The sequence below is a fragment of the Symphodus melops genome (assembly GCF_947650265.1).
Source record: "Symphodus melops genome assembly, chromosome: 5".
NCBI classification, from domain to species: domain Eukaryota; kingdom Metazoa; phylum Chordata; class Actinopteri; order Labriformes; family Labridae; genus Symphodus; species Symphodus melops.
Window position 1 is genome coordinate 24,179,402 of NC_136695.1, and position 17,237 is coordinate 24,196,638.

Genomic DNA, 17,237 nt, shown 5'->3' on the forward strand with positions numbered 1-17,237 from the left:
GGTTCAAACTGAGGATTTTAAATGGATTTCCTAAAATATAGGCAATTTAAAATGTTTTTTGTTTTTTTTTAGCAATCAAAATGCTAAAAGATTGTTTTGGAGGTGCACCAAATGTATGTAAAAGCCATTTCATCTCACCTTTCCACCTCAGCGAACTCGTCCTCATCAGCCTTGATATGCAGGTAGGTCAACATGCAGAGACAGCCATCTGCCCTGCAGCGATCCCTTCAGACATGCACGCAGTCACTTTACATCGCAAGCCCTGCAAATGCATCTTCCTGTACGGGTATTATTAGAAGCACTCATGTCCTATTGCATACATTATTATCATAACTGACAGGATGTGCATTAGTTACTTCAGTCTCTACAGCAGATTGGCCATAATGTTGACACACTAGTATACTGGCCATTTTAGATTTTAAGCATGAAGAGTGAAGAACCTGAGGCAGCTCTATTGCTTTCATGTGTAATAGTCCCAGCTCAAGTTCCCATGAAAGAGGCACTAATGGGTTAACAGAAGAAATGAGAGGGGAAGAGAGGGAAAATCAATGCTTTTGTTGAGGGGAAGAAAGAAAGGCTTTCACAGGTCTATGTATCATTAAGCAATTGAGAAAGCTAATTAGAGTGGGGGGAAAAGATGTGCAGATCTCACAGCTAATTATTTCCATGGCAACCACAGCTCACGTAGATGATCTGAGGTAGCTTTCAGTTTGCATGAACACAAAAGCCACACAAAGAGCAAGAGAGCCCCCTAGTGGTATAACATGTTGGTGCTGAAGACAAGTTGAGCAGAACTTGCAGCTTGAATCATTGAACTGAAGTCTTGTCAAATATAATCTTCAAGAGTTCATTTAACATATACTCTGGCAATAGTCACCATAGTTTACAGATGTGATTACAAAATGATATCAAACTTCGTTATACTACCTTACAATGGAAGGAGGTAAATCTATCATTTATCCAATCAAGAATATGACCTCCAGCTTCTTTACAATTTTAGCAAATAGACATTTATTTTGTATTTGTATAGACCTATTACTATAGCAAATTAGTTTAAAAAACTAAAGAAAATATATTTAATGCAACTAATGTTGAGCACATGGGGAAAAATGACCAGAAGTGTGACTGTTTAGAAATCGTTGCAGTGTATTTATTTTGAGTTATAAAATAATAAATTGTCCATGGTAGTCATTGATGATTTGACCATCTAAATGATGTCATTCAATGTCTCTGTTTGCTGGGGTCAATCTTCTCCAGGTGCACCAGAGGTTTGAGTTGCTCAGCAAAGCTGCGCATGTCCTCTGACACAGTGTCCTGACCGGCAGGAGCCAACAGGCTCAGCTCCACCAGGTATGAAAGTGAAAGACGCTCTGTGTTCTCAGTGTTCCCCGGTACCAGGATGCGTGATAGCTTGCTCACAACTATTTTCATAGCCCCTTTGCGGAAAATGTGCCCATTGGCCACAAACTCGTGGTCCATGCGAAATCCCATCTCATTGAGGAACTCTGGCAGGCTGTGAGAGGCGGCCACATCAACACAGTTGCGCACCAAAGCGTGGCGACTCTTGTCTCCGACTTCAGGCTGGCCTAGGTAGCGTAGGTGCCATGGAGACGTGGGATGGGAGAGGGAGCGCCGGGCCCGCAGAATGAAAGGGTTTCCTTGTTGGCCTTTCAGAAGGTAAACCAGTTCATGGTCTGTAAAAGTTTCAGGTTCCATGTTGTCACAAAGACCTCGGAGGCGGTGCAGGAGGCTTTCCAAGGCCTGGTCTAACACACTACCTGAAAAAATAAACAGACGGGAGCAAGATGAAAGAAATAAAAGAGCAAGATACAAAGATTGTTGTGTAAGATCTGGGCTAAACATAAAAGAGAACATAACTGAGGTTTTTAGAAGAAAAACATAGAATATACATTTTGCATGGAAACGAAAAATGATCGGCACTTGCACCTTCTACAAACTGTTTTTTATTTGATTGAAAGTGATTACAAACTTTACATATGCTGATGTGAACACAGCACTCGCCCATATATCGTGAGCTGACACCTGTCACTCAGCAGGACGCCTGCTCCGGGTCTCTCCTCAACAACAACTCCACTTCTCTCCTGAGGCCGTTATTCCTCTAATCCAGCCTGTTTCTGCTCTCTATCACATCTAACAGGTTCAGAATAATAAGCCAGCACACCATTATATGTAAAGGAATACATATTTTCTTCCTATTTATTGACGGGAGTGACACTCGGATCCATGCTTTTCTATGTTAAACAGATGGGGATTCAGCGGGACTCCCTTATGTTACGTCACAGCCGAATGCGGAAGTAAAAAGCAAAGACGTGCGAACACGTACTAAAACGTCTCCAGGAGACCCTGTGGGTAATTAATTTCAGAATTTCTTTAAAAACAGTATTGTTAACGTATTTTCCTATGATTAGTTAAGTTTTGTCTTTAACCTGCAATATGCTCTTTAAGCAGTTTCAAAAATGACCTGCACACATGCCCTGGTTGTAGACATGTAAGTTATTTTTATACAAATTTGTCCCAACAAACCATCTGATTAGACAGAATAATAACCATGTAGTAGAACTGGGACTTTTCACAGTATTTATCGCTCCTCCTATGAAGTTCTGATTACTTTTATTTTACATTTACAGCTGACAGTGTTTTCTTTCATTTGTCAATCAAACGCTTAATTTCATTGGTTTCATGATAGGGAATTATGCTTTTTTTTTTTTTTTTACAAATAAAGTAAAGGTCCACACTGAAATAACCATGGCAACAAACAGAGGAGTAGGAGTGCTGTAGAGAAGAACGTTTGGATTGCCTAGCAACAGTCTAGTTTAACTTTAACAGTGGAGCTAGTTGTCTTGGTGGAGTTGATAAAATAATATTTTATTGACTTTACTTTGTACCACTGTTTCCTGCTTATTTAGCTATTGTATAAAAGTAATATCACAGTCCTGGTGTTCTTACTCGAGATGTAGGTTCGTTGTACTGGATATCAGCACTGCTCAGCATTACTCCTTCACATCTCATTAAACTTTAATAACATGGCACGACATTTTCACTTTTTATTTAGGCAAACAAGGCATTCCCTTTTAATAATGAATACTGACATACTCCTGTCATCAGCTGAGGACGTTTCAATCAAACAGTTAGCTCACCTTGCAGCAGGTACTCCATCATATTTATTGTTCCCCCGGTGACGGGCATCACTGTCACAGGTGGAGCCTCCATGTTTTCTACCAAAATCTTCTTTAATTATCCTGGAAGATAAAAAAAGAAAAAAAGAAAGAAAGAAAGAAAGAAAAGAAACACGACAAGCGTTTAGTTCAAGGAATATCGAGCATTTGTTATGTTAATTTTCCTCTAACAACGAGCTAATACTAATTCACTGGTGGCTGTAGTTTGCTTTCTTACCTGAGAAATCGAACAGAACAACAATATGCAAATGTTCAGAAGGGAAAGCGGAAGGCGTGCTCGTACTTAACCAGAGTCCAAAGAAACCACCGAGGATCCGGGAGGCCTTGACGGTGTGTTCAGTCAACATCAGCTGAAGCAACCCCCGCTAGTTAGCAGTTAGCTTAGCTAAGTAAAAGATGTCAACGTACCACAATGTGAGCTGTTTGAGTTCACCTGCGGAGAGTTTAAATGTCACGCCACTTTAACGGAGCGAAGAATAAGAGAACACGAGTCGACTAAGTCAAAATAGTTTAACTTTTAATTTAATTTACTGGTGAAATTCAGAGACCAACAGCTCGTTTACATTGAATAAGGCATAACCAATAAAAAAAAGCATCAGGGGTTTTCTTCTTCGATTTTCTTAACAGCGGTCGACAACCAGGCTTGACGCGCATTACAGCCACCTACTGGAAAAATGACACCATTTTCCTTACATTAACTAATATGGATAAAGAAGTAGTCTGCTCAGAAGTGCAGGACTTTTGGGAAGTATAACTGTTTGGGAGGTTATACTTGACATGGCATAATTTGATATGTAAGGACAACGGTGTCCTTTTTGCAGTAGGTGGCTGTAATGTGCTGCCCACTGACACTATGTTTACTCTTTAAAAAATACTGTATATTACCTTTACAAAAGGGGCTGCATCCAAAAAAATGTTCGCAATGTAGGCATTATATTGTGCAGATGTACTTGTTATTAACAGAAGAGTAACAACATCAAATAAAATAACAATCTATGTTGCCTATAATGCAAACACCGACATTAGTACGAACATTAAACAAGTGTTTAACATGTTTGACTATAACCATTCGCCTACGTTTAATTGCAGTGTTGCATGTTACAGCCTATACTGGTTTAAACATAACTTCTTGCCATACAGTTGAATAACTGCAAGGAGCTAGCTCTTAGATAAATGTCTGTTAATCCCTTGCAATTAAAATTATGAAGGAAAGAATGCTAGCTAAAACGTAAAAAAGACAGTAAAGATATACGTTTCAAATCAAAACCCACATAATCTAACCTGTCATGATTTGCTACTGTGTCAACTCATCAACCACAGTATATAAACTAGGTCTCGACACGCCGGATTATTGACTTCACCAGTGACACCAAATTCTAGTATCTCGATCATTGTATGCTCAAGTGATTAATCGATGTCTGATTATACCCGGAGCCTACTTCTGTATCTTCCTCGTGTTATCTTCAACAAGACTCACCTGCTTACTTGCATTCCTGCCTGCCCGGCTGCTGCTCTTCAACCCCAGCTGGTCTTCACTTCACGCGTGTTGGGACTTGAGGATTTCACTCACCTCAGCGCTCAGCAAAGACTTTGGGCACATTTCACCTCGCTTGGTTTCCTCGTGACGTTCATTTAAAAATTCTTGTTACCAGCGTACCTTGTCTCGTGCGTCTGGGTCCAAACTATAGTGTGTGTCGTAACACCTTCACTTAAAGTTGGATATTTTAGCTATTTTCTTAGAATGGCTGACATTAATATTGATGCTTCTTTTTGACCTACAAAAAGACAGTCAGTGGAACAATTCACTATTTTTATGTTGTTTGGGGTTTTTTTTGTCTGAGACCACTACCTGGGGAAGGTATCCAACAAACTGAAAATCCATTGCAAAGATGCTTGATAGGTGATATTTACCTTTAAATGAAAGTAGGATAAGATAAAAAAACATACATACATACATACATGAACAGGACAATATCAACAAAGATACAAGAGATAGTGCTTTGGGCTGTCTTGACTTTTGGAGTTGCTAAATATGTATTGAAGCATGAAGTGATCATACAATATTCTTTAGATGTTCATAAGAGTATTGTGTTTGCTCTAGTGAAGAAAAACAAATAAATAGATTTATACTTTTTTTTTATTTCAAAGATAATTCATTGACCTATTTTCCTGTCCGTTGCCTTGGTCAATTCACTTGGAACACACACAACATGTTTTACAAGAGGAAGTCAAAAGCACTGTACTCAAACAATCATTCTATGCATGTATTTCACTATACACACAATCGCTTTTAGTCATCGGAGTGTTTCTAATGTCAGCAGATCTGATGATGATGGATGAATAAACCACTTGAATCTCCTCTTCCTCCTGCGGTAAGAAGCAAGAATTAAAGTTCCAAGTAGGTAGACACATAGTCATATATATCATGATGTAATACTTACCTTGTTATTCAAACAACAGCAACAAAGCTGAACAGGAAACACTTTTGAGAGATAAAAACGGAATCAGGAAGGGTATGTAAAGTTGACTCAATGTCAAATGTGAATTTGTGTGTCAAGACACAACAACAACAAAAAATGGAATTTCAATCAGAGATTTTTATATCCTACCTCCTTGTTGTCTTGATCTGAGGTAGTAAATTAAAAAAGCCATTAAAAGAAGGCATGCGATGGCTGATAATGTTACAGAAATACCAGGAATCAGCTCGGCCTCTGTGCCTGTTGAAGCAAAATAACCTTGTTACTGCTTACTTCAAATTCTAAGTTTCTTAATGAATGATTGAGTAAAAAAAAAAACACCCACCACTTCTGTTGTTAAATGCATTCGCTCGTCCGATTGGATCGTTAATTCCACCAGACATTGGCATTATTCTGCATTTTAAAGACCCATTTTGACCTACTAGCACTGATATCATCCATGTGCCTGCCTTCATACTTGATGTGATGTTTGGTTTGACGTTACTGGGTTCCACGTCACACACCACAGCACAAGAAGCAGGTGAATCCTCAGTACGATGTACTATAACAAGAGGGTAAAAAAGATTCTAAGTTACCCTGACTGAGGTCTTTTGGAGCGAATAGAGAAAAAAATTCTAGTTTTTGTTTAACTTGACTAAGTGTCCTACAATACTCACGATAGTAACACCTCATGTGTCTGTCCACTGCTTTGCTCCAACAGTTAAACTTAGATTCAAATATTGTAGGCCAACTAATGCAGCTGAATAAGCCTATAAAAACATGCTATGGCTGCCTAACTGCATCCCCTCTTATCCTAAGCACGCTCTGAATACAGAACATGAATATTACCATCAGACTCGAGATACAGGGTCTGACGTCTTAGTTTAGACTAAAACACTTTGTTCAGCAGGACTCAATACTCTAGTCAAATTGACTGCAGAGCTGAAACCCAGATCACAGCATATTGAAAACCTCTGAATAGCTGTTTGCTGTATGGATGTTGTGTCAGATCTTTGTATCTTGTAAATGGAGTCACTGTGATGGAAGAGAAATTTCAGACCATATCTGACAATAAAGTTCTATCAAATCAAATCAGATCATGACATTGTGTGTGTTGTCTTACCTATTACCACACAGAGGTTGATGGTATGTAGTTGTTTCCACTGTCTGTTACATCCACGTGTCCAGCATGTATACTTTCCAGCATTTTTTGAATTGACATTAAATATATTTAAAGACTTGTTAAAAGTAAGACGGGTAGGATACGACTGTCCGGGTTCTGTATTTCTGTCTGCCGTCACTTTATTTGCTTCAAAAGTCCATTTTAAATTAGTTAAATCACTGAGACATGCATGAGAAAAATTGTACCCTGCTGGAATGATGAATGTCTCTTGAGTTTCTTTAAGAATCTCTGAAAAAATAAACAAATAAATAAAATTGATTAGAGGATGGGCTTCAACAGACGTATAAAGCTGTTGGATAAAGAGATTTAAGTATTTTGCTTTCAGAAAACAAATAATGACAATTGAATTTTTCTGACCTTTCTTTATACTGACGACTGTTGGCTGTTCCGTCATACAATCATTCTGAAAACAAACTTTACACCAGTAAAGCCCTTGCTCTTTCTCTGTGAAAGAAACAATGACCAAGGAATTATTATTCAGGAGCAAAATATTGGGTCGAAACGGCTCTTTTTTGAGTATTTGTCCTGCATTGTCTTGAAAGAGTATCAGTTCTGTGTTGCTTTGTTCTTGCTTCTTGTAAAACCATTTGAAAGTGCTTGCATCTCTTCTGGGATGTTGACACGGTATCACAGCTTGACATCCCAATAGGTACTCCAGTTTGGTTGTAGCTGCTAAAATACACACTTTCTGTTAAACTTTTAAAGCTGTTACATTTGAACAATCAATTACCAGAACAAAGTCACTTCCTAAAATGATTTTTAAGATACAGTGAAATATCACTTATTTGGAGGGTTACTTACTGTATCCTGAGGGAAAAGGAGATGTGTTCCAAATTATGAGCAGAAAAATTAAGCTTTTTTGCATTATGTGCTTGAGGAAGGAATGAAATCTTAAAAAAAGTCATTAGTGGTGAAGCTATTGCTTGACGAATCCGAGCTGAAACTCCTCCGCATCTCAGAAACTATCTTGATTGAATGCAACGTCAAAAGTCAAGTTCACAGACCGAAAGTGGTCTGCCAGTCAGTATACGTGTACAGAGGAAGTTTAATGTGGTTTTCACCCACGCTCTTTTTCTGCTGGTGTCACATTTACTCACTTTTAGCATAGGCCTACTAGGTGTTGAAATACTGTGAGCAACATGTTTACTTTATCATGTGAAGCGATAAAACGGTCAGTCATCATTACTGCTTTTTATCCACCAGTGAAGTAAATAACAACTGTTATTGCACTAATATATGTGTATATATAGCTCTCTCATGAAGCAAAAGTCTCATTGTACTTCATAAAATATAGATCATCATGGACCACAGTAATTGTTTCCAGTGGTTAATTTGTGTGTTCTGTTGGTTTAGAGATTATTATGGTCAAACAAAGAGCCAACACTGATTATTGTCTGGAAAGTGCAGCAACGGAACATTTGTCATGGCACAAACTAATCAGATCTGAGTCAAATAATCGCAACAGTCTGATGAGGTCTAATGATTCAAATATTATTCCTATTCACACTTGAAATCTTTATGTTTTGGTGTCATATTTTGTTCCTACAATTTTTTCAAATCTCAACATGTAACATGGTCACAGGTCAAATAAAATACAGATGCTTTTCAGACAATAGATAGCTTGGCCAAATGAATTAATAATAACGTAAAATAATAAATAAATAAAAAATGTTGGCGTTCATCTGCTTTTTTTTTCTTTTCTTTGTTGTATTACAGATGTTCTGGGTTAGGGTTATTATAATTAAGTATTGTGGGATAGTCTTTTCCTTTGGTCATTGATTGTTTGAATGCCATTGTGTGTAATAGAAAGATGTAAACAGGAAAACTGTTTTCTGTTGGGGTTTGTCGGCCTACATACAGGTTTTTGACTCTTCTTTCTTTATAACTAAGCAAAACTAATTAATTTTTTTCTTCTTTTTTTTAAATAAAGAAGCTCTTTAAAGGTGCAGATAATTGTATTCCTGCACAGTCCAAAGTTTGTCTATAACATATATCATAGTCTTGTGAAGAAAAAGCACTGAATGGTGTACAAGACTCTGCAAAGAAAAGTAGGCTGAAGGGTTCTAATTGCAAATCACATTAGAATTTTAATAATTAAAATGCAATAATCTACTCATCAATAAGAAACGTGTTGATAAAATTGCAGAAAATGGACTACTAGGCTAGTTTGCATTAAAGGTTAATATGATTTAACGTCTCTTGCCAGTGACATTAACTATGACACAGTTTCAAGTAGCCTATTTGGAGAAAACAAATCGTTGTGCCACAGATGGTAACCATACTTTAAAAGGCAAACTATATATAGCAAGGTTCAGCTTGTGTGTTAACTGTTGTATAACATAACAAAAGCTAAACATTCTTGTATCCTGCTGAACCTTTAAAAATAAAAAAATAAAAAAGATGAGATGCTTTGTCTTTATTATGTACGTTTCAAAGTATTGTAAAACAGGTAACTTAAATGTATTTTGAAACCAAACCCACTAAAATAAACTGTTGTTCCGTTTACAGTGTAGTCCAGTGTACCTCTGTGTCGTTGAGGGACATTAGAGACATCTGTCGACACGGGAAGTAAACATTTGATTGACATACCGGGCGCAGATGCTCCACCCACCGCGTAACTACGGACGATCACGCAACACCCATAAACACAACAGTTTACATTTAACGAACAGTGTCCTTATAAAAAAGTCACTTTTGTTGTGGAAGAAAGGCTCTCTTTCTCTCTCTCTGTCTCTCTCTCTCTCTTCACAAGCTTCGCCGTAATGGAGCTGACGGCAGCTTTCGTGAGATACCAGTTGGAGCACTTGCATCACTTGTTTGCCCTTGTCTGCGCTGCCGCCGTCCTCTACAAGTTGAGCACCTTGCTTTCGAAGAGAGCAGCGACGTTGCGACTCTCCGACAATTTCCCAGGACCACCGAGACACTGGCTTTTTGGAAATTTATTGGAAGTAAGTCTCTCGCGTGCTCAAAGTGACGTAGATGCAACTTCGGCTTTGTGTTACAGGACGAGTAGATATAACATGCACATCAGCTATGACTGTGGTTTTGATTGCAACTAAGTAGGCTACAAGTACAAAGTGTTCGAGTTAACTTTAAGTGACCTATGTAGACCTATGTAGAATAGAAAGTAACCTATGTAGACCTATGTAGAATAGAAAGTAACCTATGTAGAATACTAAGTAACATATGTAGTTTACTGAGTAAACTATGTACAATACTAAGTAACCTATGTCGATTACTGAGTAGCCTAAACTATGTAGAATACTAAGTGTCTATGTAGACCTATGTAGAATACTGAGTAACCTACGTTGATTACTAATTAACCGATAACTACGTTACTGGTGTTTTTACTGTACTACGTCTTTAATTATATACAGTGACGTCACACAGGTAAATTAATTCTGTTGAGCATTGCCTAATCAAGGCTAGTGCACTTTATTACTGGTTTACATTTCTACTATGTTTTATTAATTTGATTTATTTAACAGGGAATCATGCAGTGAACATTGCTTCGTAGATTAAATACAAAGTAGATGCCTTGCATACAGGTTTCTAGGCTGGTTTGCAATCCCATAAACTTAGTTAGTTAAATCAGATTGGCTTTTTTTCCCCTTCTTATAAAGCACAAAAAACGTTTGCCACAAACCTTTTCCTTAACAGCCATTAAAAACACATGATATCAATCAATCAATCAATCAATCAGTCTTTATTTATATAGCGTCAATTCATAACAGGTGTTATCTCGAGACACTTTACAAAAGCAGGTAAAGGACCTTACTGTTTGTCTGTTAACATTAACAAAAGAGCAGGTAACAAGACCATGCTCATTGTTATGTTTACAAAAAGCAGGTAAAGGACCTTACTTATGGCTAGATTACAAGAGCCCAGCTTAATCCGTCATAGCGAGGCAAGAAAAAACTTCCTTTTAACAGGCAGAAATCTTCAGCAGACCCGGGCTCATGACGGAACAGCCATCTGCTAAACTGTGCTGGGCTTGAAAATGGGATGGGGGAGATGGGACAAGATGCAGAAAGAAGAATAGGATAGGATAGGTTGGGGGGGGGTTGTTTGGGCAGGCCATCCTCACCAACAGTCCCAAGGAACCTAAGAGACCTCAGGAGCTCCCAAAAAAAGGAGAGGTTAGAATATAAAGATAGTGACAAGCAGTAAAAAGATATGAAAGCTGGGAGAGAAAGAGGGAGAGAGAGATAAGAGATCCTGGTGCCAGTTCCCCCGGTAGTCTAGGCCTATAGCAGCATAACTATGAGCTGGTCTTAAGCCAGCCCTAACTATAAGATTTATCAAAAATAATTTTTTTTTAAGTCTATTCTTAAAAGTACCTAGTGTGTCTGCCTCCCAGACTCCGACTGGTTCCAAAGGAGCGGTGCCTGATAACTAAAGGCTCTATCTCCCATAGTACTTTTAGAGACTATAGGCACCACGAGCAGTGCATTCTGGGAACGTAATGTTCTTGTCGGATAGTACGGTACAATTAACTCGAAAGTGTTTTTGTCAAGCATCGTGATTGTTTATTTTTCTTTCAGTTTAAAGAAGGAGACGAGTTTAACAACGTCTTGAAATGGTCCCAGCAGTACCCTTACATTTTCCCAGTGTGGTTTGGTCCCTTTGTGTGTTCCTTCACCATTAACCATCCAGATTACGTCAAAACCATTCTGTCTTCATCAGGTGAGTGAGAGATGATGCGCCTTGTTGAAATGGTGCTCATTTAAGGCTTTAGCTTGACTTCACTTTTTACACTAAATTACATAACAGTTTTATTTGTCCTCCAACAGAGCCAAAGGATGATTTTGCATATCAATTTATTACGTCCTGGATTGGTAAGACTGCATAATTTAGCAAATGGCAGACTTGCTTATTTAGACAAGCTCACTCACACACCTGCTGTCTGTTTTTCTCTCAGGGGACGGGCTGTTGGTGTCAAAAGGGCAAAAGTGGTTTCGGCACAGAAGGCTCTTAACCCCAGCATTTCATTATGATGTCCTAAAGCCATATGTAAAGCTGATGTCCGATTCAGCCCAGACCATGTTGGTATGTAAATGATTAAGTAGTAAATGTGTTTATCACAATTAAAATGTATAGGCCTTAGCTGTGTACTTTTGTCAAAATCGTTTGAGTGAGCGAGTGAGCAAGTGGGTTGGAGTTTTCCATTGCTGAGGTCTCACATCTGTACTCTCACTGCTGCCAGGACAAATGGGGAAGTTACGCAATCAACAATGAGTCCTTTGAGGTGTTTGAACATGTGAGCCTCATGACACTGGACAGCATTTTAAAGTGTGCCTTCAGTCACAACAGCAACTGTCAACTGGAGAGGTGATTATATTCAAAACAAAATCCCACCATCTTCAGTTTAACCCGTGCGTTCTCAAGTGGTGCGCAACTTCAGCTGTCTGAATCACAGAGTAGATCAAATGCATCTTAAAATGATTTCCTGTGCTCTCATTTCAGTGAAAAAAATGCATACATCAAAGCAGTGTACGAGCTCAGTACACTGATTAACAGGCGTGCACGGACGTTTCCATACCATAACAACCTGATCTTCTACTTGAGCCCACTTGGCTACAAATACAGAAAGGCATGCCAGGTGGCTCACGATCACACAGGTAAGACGTGATATGACAACCTGAGCTATTCACTGACTTTAAATTTGCAATAGGGCACACTCACCCATTATGTTTTCACTATATATTGGCATATCTTCGACATTATTTTTGTCTTTTTTAAGATAAGGTCATAAGAAAGAGGAAAGAAGTGCTGAACGCTGAGAAGGACTTCGAAAGCATAAAGCACAAGAGACACTTGGACTTTCTGGACATTCTACTTCTTGCAAGAGTATGTTATTTCCTAAAGATAATCCGTTACGAATACTAATAACGTGACAGTATTTAGATATTTAAAGCACAACATTTGCATACCAAAAACAAGGCAGAAAACTATTGAATGCTTATAAGTACATTTTAAGTGGGATTAAGTTGTATCGTCTGTTTGTTTCTGCGAAATGAAAAAGCCTAATACCATCAACTAAGGTTAATTAATGCATTATAATATTAATAACTGAAGGAGGTTTGATGTACAGCAACACCTACCTTGCCTCTTGCCACTAAATTAGAAACGAAGGAAATTACACAAAACTCCTGAAAATTGAAAATGACAATTCTGAAAGAACAATAGCCGTTTTTGGTCTGCAGGAATTTTGTCATAGTTCTCGGAACTGTTGGAAGTCTCCTCCATTTTTATTCATTCTGCACTGCAGAAACTATGAGCTATTTTATTTCCAAGAACTCCATTTAAAGGAACCTTTTTTGTTCCTGCCTTAGAGTGCGTACCATGACGGTGCGAATGCAGACAGAAAGAAAGTCCCCATGATGTGTTGTTCTCAGGGAACCCCTCAGTGTTCATAAAGCAGAACTGTTTGGTCTGAAAACTCGTCATAATTGTGACTGAAAACATATACAACTTCAGGATATTTTTTACTTTAATTATTTTTTATGATAAATTATTATATGCAAGTGACCAAATCCCAGTGAAACGTGGAAAAAAAAATCTGCTGTTGACGTGCAGAATGGTCTGATTATTAATGGCCAATGGTACAAAGAGAACAGTCAGGCTTTTTGTCCCCTTTCGAGGCCCCCTTCAGCACTGAGACAAAAACTCAAATGTGTTCCCATGCTCTTATTTTGTTACCAGACAACAGGAAGAAAGGTGGTTCAAACGTAATGTCAGAGATCAGAGCTCTGTTTTATTTATTGATGATGAATTAATATGGAGGTCCAACAACCAGACTTTCTAACCTTTAATAACAGTCCCTATAAAGGCAAAGTAACACTTTCTCATGTCATTCGAGGTCCTCTAATGTTGGGCGTAATTTAGAAATGAAATGGAAAAAAATAAACTGAGCTAAATTCTATTAACCACCGGGGGAAAATGACTCAATACAGACAATTCCATGCACAGAAAGCTTTCCATTTCCCCCTTGTTTGACCTGTTTTACATTTGAAAAGTCCCACTTCCCTTGTCTCTGCTCACTCCACCATCGATCTTGTGAATGATTAGAAGAACGTGTTATCTACATCAACACTTCCTACAACACAGACATTGTTATTGTGCTCTTTGATTTTTTCATTTGATTATTGACGGCTTTTTGTTTTTTAACCTTTCAGCCTTTATAAGATAGGACAGCGGAAGAGAGATAGTCAGCAAAGGGCTCAGCTCCCGTTCAAACCCACAGCTGCTGAGATAAGGAATATAGCATGTGTACATGGGGCATACAACATAACCGCTAGGCTATCAATGCCCCTTAATGTGATGATTTTGTGTTTTACTGTACTTTCTTTAAGAACGGCTTATTAAATTAATGAGTGATTTTAATTGGCACTTTAACACATTGTGTCTTTAAACTGCTTAACTTAAATATTTCATCTTTCCCCTCAGGATGAGAACCAGCAGGGTTTGTCAGATGAAGATATGCGAGCAGAGGTGGACACCTTCATGTTTGAGGGCCACGACACCACAGCCAGTGGCCTCTCTTTTATCCTCTACTGTCTAGCCTGTAACCCAGAGCACCAGAAGATGTGCAGGGAGGAGATCAATCAAGTCCTGGAGGGCAAGGACACCATGGAGTGGTAGGCGTCTGTATTGAAAGAGCATGCCCAACGCAATGCAAGTTCTAACGGCTGGTTGAAGTGAGCTTAAAGCAGTCACATTATTATTGAGAACATCACTAACGAGCTCTGTGTGTCTGTGTCATCATAAGGGAGGATCTGAGTAAAATCCCATACACTACGATGTGCATAAAGGAATCCCTCCGTCTCTTCCCTCCTGTACCAGGAATATCCAGAAAAATCACCAAACCCATGACTTTCTTTGATGGAAGGACTTTGCCTGCAGGTTTGTCGTAAAATGTTTGGTACGGTTGTTAAGATAAGACAAAATGCTGTTGCAGACATCCTTACTTTGAATTCCTCTGTGTAAAGTTTATTTATTAACTTGAATCGCCTTTGTCTTCTTACTTATTGTGTAATGTCACTTCTCTCCCCTTAACCTACATGTACTCCTTTTTGCTTTCATGGAAGTAGCTGAAAGTTCACAGTGTCTGCAAGTGTTTCAGATAGCGCACACCTCAAGATTGAAGGTTTTGACTTTATACAGAAGCATCGGCTAATAGTCAATGACTAATCCTATGTCCAGCGGTTATGTGCTTAGGTGTTGAATTGTAGTAGAAGTGTTTGTACTTAAACATATTGAGCTCGGATATGTTTGTATTAAAGGTACTCAAATTGGAACCAGCATATTCGGGATTCACAGGAACCCAACAGTTTGGGAAAACCCTGATGTAAGTCGACACTAATCAGTGAAACATGTTAAAGATTGATGCCTCTTTGCTGCGTTGATTAACACCCAACATTTTTCTCCCATGGTGTTTCAACACAGGTCTTTGATCCACTGCGTTTCCTACCGGAGAATGTCAAAAAGAGGTCGCCTCATGCTTTTGTGCCTTTCTCAGCCGGTCCAAGGTTTGTCCTCGACTGACACCATGTGACCGGGTCACTTAGAACATGTGATAGTTTGTAGCTTTTTGCTTTATCTGCCGAGGTGCGTGGACGTCGTAAACACAATAAAAAACTGGACTTGGGATTTTTTGGGTTGTCAGAGTGAGGAAATATCTCATTGAACTCCAGGTCGAACCAGGAATGACTGTTAAGGTGGTCAAAAGAAATGTGGAATGTTAACGTTTTGTAGTTTTGTAAAACGGAATCAGAATTGTTGAATTGATCCTACAGGGAGTTTATAGAAAGAGAATGAGAAAACGTCTGAGCACACAGCTTAACCAAAAACCATCTTCTGTTTGGACAGCTGTTCATCTGTCTTTTGATTTTCTCAGTTTTAAAAGTTTTACTCTACTTAAAATGATTTGAGAAAGTCATCACATGAAGATAGAAGACGACATAACCCAATCGAGGCTCCGACAGAAAACTGTGGAACAGACAAGTTTAATGATCTCTGTGCATCCATTAAATACAGTTCACAACATACGTCACAAATTCCTTCCAGCTTTAGATCGCTCTATACATGGTATGGAGAATCATATTAACTTTACTTTTTGAATGTCAAGCATCTATTTAGAACAATCTTTCATTACACCGCTAACTGAGTCAATACCTTTTGCTTCAGAGACATTCCAAATGATATATGTTTCTTCAAGTATGGTCATAGCTACTCAGAATAGATGTGTACCAAAACTGAACAAATACACAGAAATGTGTACTATCAGCAACACTATGGTCCTATAGAGAGGCTTATTGGAAAGAGCTACCATTTCTTATTCATCAGTTGCCCATAATTCATTTAGGGATAAAAACACCTTCAGCTTCACTTTAAAAAAAAACATGGCTGTCTGGGGTTAGTTTATATCACATTCAAACTGATCATCTCAGACAGCCTGCTGGTTTAAGGCTTCTGTTGGCTCAATTCGCCAACATTGTGATTATGACAATTTATCTGCATTTACTTTAGTGTTGCATTTAGTTTGCTTTTTTTTTTCTCCCTCAGAAACTGCATCGGTCAGAACTTTGCCATGAATGAGATCAAAGTGGTGACGGCACTGACCCTGAAGAGATACCATCTGATGGAAGACCCTATAAGGAAGCCTCAGATCGTTCCCAGACTGGTTATGCGCTCTCTCAACGGCATCTACATCAAGATCAAAGCAGTGGAGCCAGAAGAGTGAAGAGAAGTGACCACAGGAAATACTGTGAACGAGGGAAACACTGCAATCAGAAAAGGAAGCACTTTTTGCAAAGCTTTTGTAATTTCTAATATTTATAGAGCTTTACACTGACATAGAATCACTAACTGATTTTATTTTCATAGACGTCAAGAGTAGCATTTACTGTGTAGTTGCACAGATGATCAGTTATCATACCAGAGTAGGTTTCAATGTTGCACTTTATTTAAAAAAAAAAAGGAAATTAAGCTTCAGTGTATTGTACTGTGACATCCTGTATGGAGTAAATAAATACATCTTTGACATTAAACCTTTAAATGCTTCATTTGAAAATTCACTCTAATAGATAATAGAACTGTTATTCAAAATGCAGGACTGCAATATACTTCATGTTATGATACCGCTGCTGTACTATCCTTTCTACTCCATTTTTATGAAGCTCATTGACATTTTGGTCACCCAGGAAAATAGCACGGTCATGTTAATCAATGTTAAACCTCTTTGAAAAGTTAGACATTAACAAAGTTTAATTATCCAAGTGTTACAATTTAAAGTTTCCTTTACTGCATGAGCATTTTTTTAACTAGGTCCAAAGTGTAACTGGACACAGAGATGTATTGTGTCACGTTGGTTCTCAGTCTGTTTGTTCAAACGTAGAA

General features: G+C 38.4%; 2 protein-coding genes and 1 long non-coding RNA gene across 5 annotated transcripts; 1 reads left to right on the forward strand and 2 right to left on the reverse strand.

The window, feature by feature from the left end:
• Window positions 1-1,124: 1,124 nt before the first annotated feature.
• On the reverse strand, window positions 1,125-4,825 carry med18 (mediator of RNA polymerase II transcription, subunit 18 homolog (yeast)). Of its 3 annotated transcripts, none has more exons than XM_079344650.1 (3): window positions 4,675-4,825; window positions 3,159-3,260; window positions 1,125-1,778 (listed from the first exon to the last, which is right to left on the reverse strand). In XM_079344650.1, the coding sequence occupies exons 2-3, from the start codon at window positions 3,229-3,231 to the stop codon at window positions 1,222-1,224; spliced, it is 630 nt and encodes a 209-aa protein (XP_079200776.1). In that variant the 5' UTR covers window positions 3,232-3,260; window positions 4,675-4,825; the 3' UTR covers window positions 1,125-1,221. The 3 variants fall into 3 exon arrangements, with proteins under 3 accessions (XP_079200776.1, XP_079200777.1, XP_079200775.1); XM_079344651.1 differs by having other exon boundaries at window positions 4,671-4,825; XM_079344649.1 differs by lacking the exon at window positions 4,675-4,825 and adding an exon at window positions 3,415-3,839.
• A 1,013-nt stretch (window positions 4,826-5,838) lies between these two features.
• On the reverse strand, window positions 5,839-6,873 carry LOC306824643. Its single transcript, XR_013779167.1, has 3 exons — window positions 6,777-6,873; window positions 6,000-6,215; window positions 5,839-5,914 (listed from the first exon to the last, which is right to left on the reverse strand). It is a non-coding gene; the product is annotated as an uncharacterized lncRNA (long non-coding RNA).
• A 2,544-nt stretch (window positions 6,874-9,417) lies between these two features.
• Window positions 9,418-16,888, forward strand: cyp4t8 (cytochrome P450, family 4, subfamily T, polypeptide 8). Its single transcript, XM_079343933.1, has 12 exons — window positions 9,418-9,784; window positions 11,381-11,522; window positions 11,630-11,674; window positions 11,758-11,885; window positions 12,043-12,167; window positions 12,303-12,457; window positions 12,580-12,686; window positions 14,286-14,476; window positions 14,608-14,741; window positions 15,122-15,186; window positions 15,285-15,367; window positions 16,404-16,888. Exons 1-12 carry the CDS (start codon window positions 9,599-9,601, stop codon window positions 16,579-16,581), a joined length of 1,539 nt encoding a protein of 512 aa, XP_079200059.1. The 5' UTR covers window positions 9,418-9,598; the 3' UTR covers window positions 16,582-16,888.
• Window positions 16,889-17,237: the final 349 nt, after the last annotated feature.

Bases quoted from the DNA above. Each gene is read 5' to 3' on its own strand.
- cyp4t8 (XM_079343933.1), top strand. From the start codon at position 9,599: ATGGAGCTGACGGCAGCTTTCGTGAGATACCAGTTGGAGCACTTGCAT. The intron at 11,886-12,042 runs GTATGTAAATGA...CACTGCTGCCAG, and splicing joins ATTCAGCCCAGACCATGTTG to GACAAATGGGGAAGTTACGC. The intron at 14,477-14,607 runs GTAGGCGTCTGT...TGTCATCATAAG, and splicing joins GGCAAGGACACCATGGAGTG to GGAGGATCTGAGTAAAATCC.
- med18 (XM_079344650.1), bottom strand. From the start codon at position 3,231: ATGGAGGCTCCACCTGTGACAGTGATGCCCGTCACCGGGGGAACAATA. The intron at 1,779-3,158 runs GTGAGCTAACTG...TTATTTTTTCAG, and splicing joins GATGGAGTACCTGCTGCAAG to GTAGTGTGTTAGACCAGGCC.